The 4,297-nt window shown below is 36.6% G+C and overlaps 1 protein-coding gene across 1 annotated transcript; it reads right to left on the bottom strand.

The window, feature by feature from the left end:
• Positions 1-1,401: 1,401 nt before the first annotated feature.
• LOC106312595 (serine hydroxymethyltransferase 7) lies at positions 1,402-4,076 on the bottom strand. The gene is made up of 4 exons (XM_013750164.1): positions 2,881-4,076; positions 2,152-2,557; positions 1,959-2,060; positions 1,402-1,869 (listed from the first exon to the last, which is right to left on the bottom strand). The coding sequence occupies exons 1-4, from the start codon at positions 3,913-3,915 to the stop codon at positions 1,643-1,645; spliced, it is 1,770 nt and encodes a 589-aa protein (XP_013605618.1). The 5' UTR covers positions 3,916-4,076; the 3' UTR covers positions 1,402-1,642.
• Positions 4,077-4,297: the final 221 nt, after the last annotated feature.

Genomic DNA, 4,297 nt, shown 5'->3' with positions numbered 1-4,297 from the left:
TTAATGACGTGAAAAAAATAAAAAAAATCAGAGTAATAAAAATGTTTTAATGATGGCAGATTCATGTTGGAGATCAAGCTTCCATTACAAATCCCAAACTTTCCTTTGTGACTCTTTTTGTTGTATAACATTGGCCAAATTCCAATTTAGATCCATACATAGCCATCTATTAAGAATCAAATATACTGATTCTTTAAAAAGAAATAAAGATTGAAACTACTAATTTTCATAATTATAAGAATATCGCCATATAACAAAAAATTACAGTAAAGATTAAAGAACCAATAAAATATCCTCAAATACTTTTACTGTTGCTTCACTATGACAAAATCACAATTTTGATTATGAAACCAAAATTGAGATTGTCCATTTTCTTCCATCTCCGTGACAATGATAATCCATGGTGGTTTCCATGTCATTTGTTTCCAAAGAAAAACGGTTAGAATGAGTTCCTTAGAGCATCTCCAACCCAATACCTCTTTTTAAGGGGAGCAAAACCTCAAAATGAGGATTTGAGAGATATTTACTCCAACCATGAATCTTCAAAAAAATTCTTAAAAATTTATTTATTTGGATTATAGTTCTTTAACATTACAAAAGTTACTAATATTTATGAAAATAAATAACAATAGAACCAAAAAGAAGATAAAAAATAGTTTTGGGGTTGGGTTGAAATGACACAAAACTTCAAAATTTGAGGATTTAAAGTTGGGTTGGAGATGCTCTTACCACTTGAATCTAACAGAACTAGATTGGTTGTTTTGTCATCGAACATGGTCACATATTCCATGCTGGAGATTGCACAAACGAATTGTAAAAAAACAACGTAACTTTCAATCTGTAGTATACAAATATGTTTTCAAAAAGAATGAAGAACAAATGACACATAAGCATCGAAGGTTTGATCATGGCTTGAATAGAATTAGGGTAGGGTTGAGCAAATGAAAGGTACGATCGCACTCGCAATCGCCAAAACCGTCTGGATAGAGGTTCTAATTTTATTTTACGTTTTAAAAATAAACTAAATAGTGGATAATCTTATATTATGTTATAAAATTTTAAAGTTTTAAATATTCAATTTAGTTTGTTTTTTATATTAAGTATAAGTTTTAAATATTAGTTTTAAGTTTTAAATAAACTAAAATTTTAAAGTTTTGGATAACACTTAAATTTTAAATAAAAAAAATTTAAAAATTTTCTTAAATTTTTTAGATTTTTAAATTTTATTTGAAATTTATTAATATTTTTAATTAAAATAAATACAGTTTGGGTATTATAATGGATATAGTTTTAAAGTATGTGTATTCAAATGAATACAATAATAGTTAACGTTTTAAACTGGACGACGAAAAGTTTTAAGTATTAAAAAACTTCACGAAAATTAGTTGAATATTTTTATGTAATTTTCCCTAATAAGAAACCTTTTAATTAGAGAACCAACTGTGTAGAAACATGTCTATAGATTTATCCCACCCTATGGAATGTGTACAGAACTACAATGAAAAAAGTGTGCAATCAAATTACAAAAAAAATAAAAAATATATATATATATAATTACTCTAATTTACAGGATATAACTCAAAAAATGCCCCGCGGAGAAAACCAAACAAAGCAGTTTGGTAGAATTTTTCTTCATTTCAATTCAAATCCGAGAAGCAGCAGGCATCTCATACTGCAAAGCAAATGCTTCAACTCGGTTTCTAAGATCACATATCTCTTTGTTAGAGCATAGACTCTTCACAAACTCCTTGTGTGACTTGCCATGTTCTCTCTGCAACGCACTCGTTATCTGAGCTGCTTTCATCAGAAAATCCGCTATTGTCTCGAAATCAGACTCTACACAGCCTCGAGTTGTCATCGCCGGTGTCCCTTATTGGTTAAAAACCCTCAAGTTTAGGCAAAGAAGCGATATATTAATGAATAAGAATGTGAAATGCAAAATAAACCCGTGAGCTTACCTATCCTTACACCTCCAGGAGATATTGTACCATTGTCACCAAATATAGCAGTCTTGTTCAAGGTTATATGGCACATCTCACAGACCTTTTCGTAGACTTTCCCTGCAAATCAGTCGCATAAAAAGAAAAATCAGACAAAACTCTAACATTAGGATCAGTGAGTGGTAAGGTTGAGTGACTTCTTGTAAGGTACCAGTTAAGCCCAAAGGAGTGAGATCCCAGAGCAACAAATGGTTGTCTGTGCCACCTGTAACCAGTCTGCATTTTCTTCTAAGCAGAGCTGATGCTAAAGCTTGAGCATTTTTCTTCATCTGTTGCACGTAAGCTTTGTACTCTGGAGTAGCCACTTGTTTCAAGGCAATGGCGAGAGCTGCGATATGGTTGTTGTGAGGACCTCCTTGTAGCGAGGGAAAAACAGCAAAGTTGATCTTCTCCTCTAAATCATAGTGTGTGGAACTGTCGCAATGACTGGAGTGATGGGCTTGCTTTCTTATCTTTGGTCCTCTCCTGTAGAAGATGATACCACCTCTGGGACCACGTAGACCTTTGTGGGTAGTGGAGGTAACGATGTCACAGTGATCAAATGGATTAGAACATTCCTGTTGATGACAAACAAAAGTGAGAAATAAAATGTACTGGATTAGTTTCAAACGATATCCACACCAACATCCAGTTATTATTTCCTTAAATTTAAACTTTATAATATAAGGCTTCTAACTAGTAATCAATCATTCAAACCTATTACAAAAGAGGACTTTGATTAGAAAGTAGTCAACCATCTAAAGCTTTTGAACCACGGAGTTACTTAGTCCCACTCAATAATACTTGAGTTACGATTCAAGTGCTAGGCAATCAAATCTAAAACCTAAGAGGTAATTAAAAAAAAAAAAAAAAACAAAAGAAAAAGAAAGAAGATTCAAACCTTAGTGGCCACAAGACCGCTAATATGAGCCATATCACACATCAAAACAGCTCCACATTTGTCAGCAATCTGTCTAACCCTTGAAAAATCCCAGTCCCTAGGGTAGGAGCTGCCTCCACAAATAAGAATCTTGGGGCGGTAATCAAGAGCCTTATCCTCAAGCTTATCGTAATCAATATACCCAGTTTGGGGATTCACTTTATAAGGAAAGCTCTCAAAGAAGATTGATGTAGCCGAGATCTTCTTCCCAGCTGGAGTACAATAGCCATGACTCATGTGGCCACCGGAAGGAGAATCAAGCCCCATGATCCGCTCACCGGGAAGTAAAAGAGCGGTGTAGACTGCAAAATTGGCAGAGGTACAAGAATAGGGCTGAACATTAACACCCCATTTGTCAGATTCAAGACCAAAGGCAGCAAGAGCTCTTCCGATGCAGAGATTCTCAATCTGGTCGATGTATTGATTCCCGGTGTAGTATCGGGCTCCAGGCATGCCTTCAGAGTATTTGTTGGTCAAGTGACTTCCCAACGCTTCCATGACAGCTCGACACACGAAGTTCTCGGAAGCAATCAGCTCGATTCCTTTGACTTGCCTTTGCTTCTCCTTCTCCATGATCTCGTGGATGTCTGGGTCCGCCAAATGAAGAGGCTGATCTCCCCAGGCACGAACAGCAGCACGTCTCGATTCAAGATCCGTGTCGCCAGCGATCGTTCTCCTCGGATGTTTGGATTGAGCTAGAAGAAGCGGACAGTCTCGTTGCCTTTTGAGACACATATGGTGACCTAAGATTCTGAAGTGCTCATCCTCCTTTTCATCTCCGCCTTTCTTTGGCTCCTCCACGGCGGCGACTTTCTGTTCGAGTAACTGCAACGGAATCGGCGGGAAAGTGGCCGGCGATGATCGGAAACTGGGATCGACTTGTAGATTAATCGAATCGTCAGCAATCGGTATTCTCGGAGTCGGAGCCATTGATGATGATGCGTGCGAGCAACCAAACCCTAATGAAACGTTAGAATCGGAGCCACTCAAATCCATACAAATTGGAACACGAATCTTACAGAGAGAGAGAGATCTTTAATGGAGAAGACGAATATGTTTCGCGATTCGCTTTTTTTTTGTTTTCTGTGGTTTGGTAAGAAACAAGGACGAAGAGCGAACAAATAAGGAAACGAGTTATGTGGAAAATGATTTTGAGGAGATTACCGGATACGCCTTTCCTGCGAACTATGAATCTGGACACTTTCTCGGTGAGGCTAATAATTACGGTGACCGTGTTAACTGCTAATAGCCGGTAGCATTAGGATCCATTAGTGCATCGTGTCAAATCCAAAGTTCATATAGCCAATAAAGCAAGACAGATTCATTTTGACCGAAATGTAAACGTTTTTTCTTTGTTAAAAGGAAAAAAAAGTGGAAA

This window comes from Brassica oleracea, chromosome C8, assembly GCF_000695525.1.
Source record: "Brassica oleracea var. oleracea cultivar TO1000 chromosome C8, BOL, whole genome shotgun sequence".
Classification (NCBI taxonomy): Eukaryota; Viridiplantae; Streptophyta; class Magnoliopsida; order Brassicales; family Brassicaceae; genus Brassica; species Brassica oleracea.
The sequence above is the reverse complement of the archived record's forward strand: the minus strand, read 5'-3'. Positions and strand labels throughout refer to the sequence as shown.

Coding starts and splice junctions, on each gene's coding strand:
- LOC106312595 (XM_013750164.1), bottom strand. CDS start 3,915: ATGGATTTGAGTGGCTCCGATTCTAACGTTTCATTAGGGTTTGGTTGC. Junction 2,558..2,880: donor GCGGTCTTGTGGCCACTAAG/GTTTGAATCTTC, acceptor TGTCATCAACAG/GAATGTTCTAATCCATTTGA. Junction 2,061..2,151: donor CACTCCTTTGGGCTTAACTG/GTACCTTACAAG, acceptor ACTGATTTGCAG/GGAAAGTCTACGAAAAGGTC.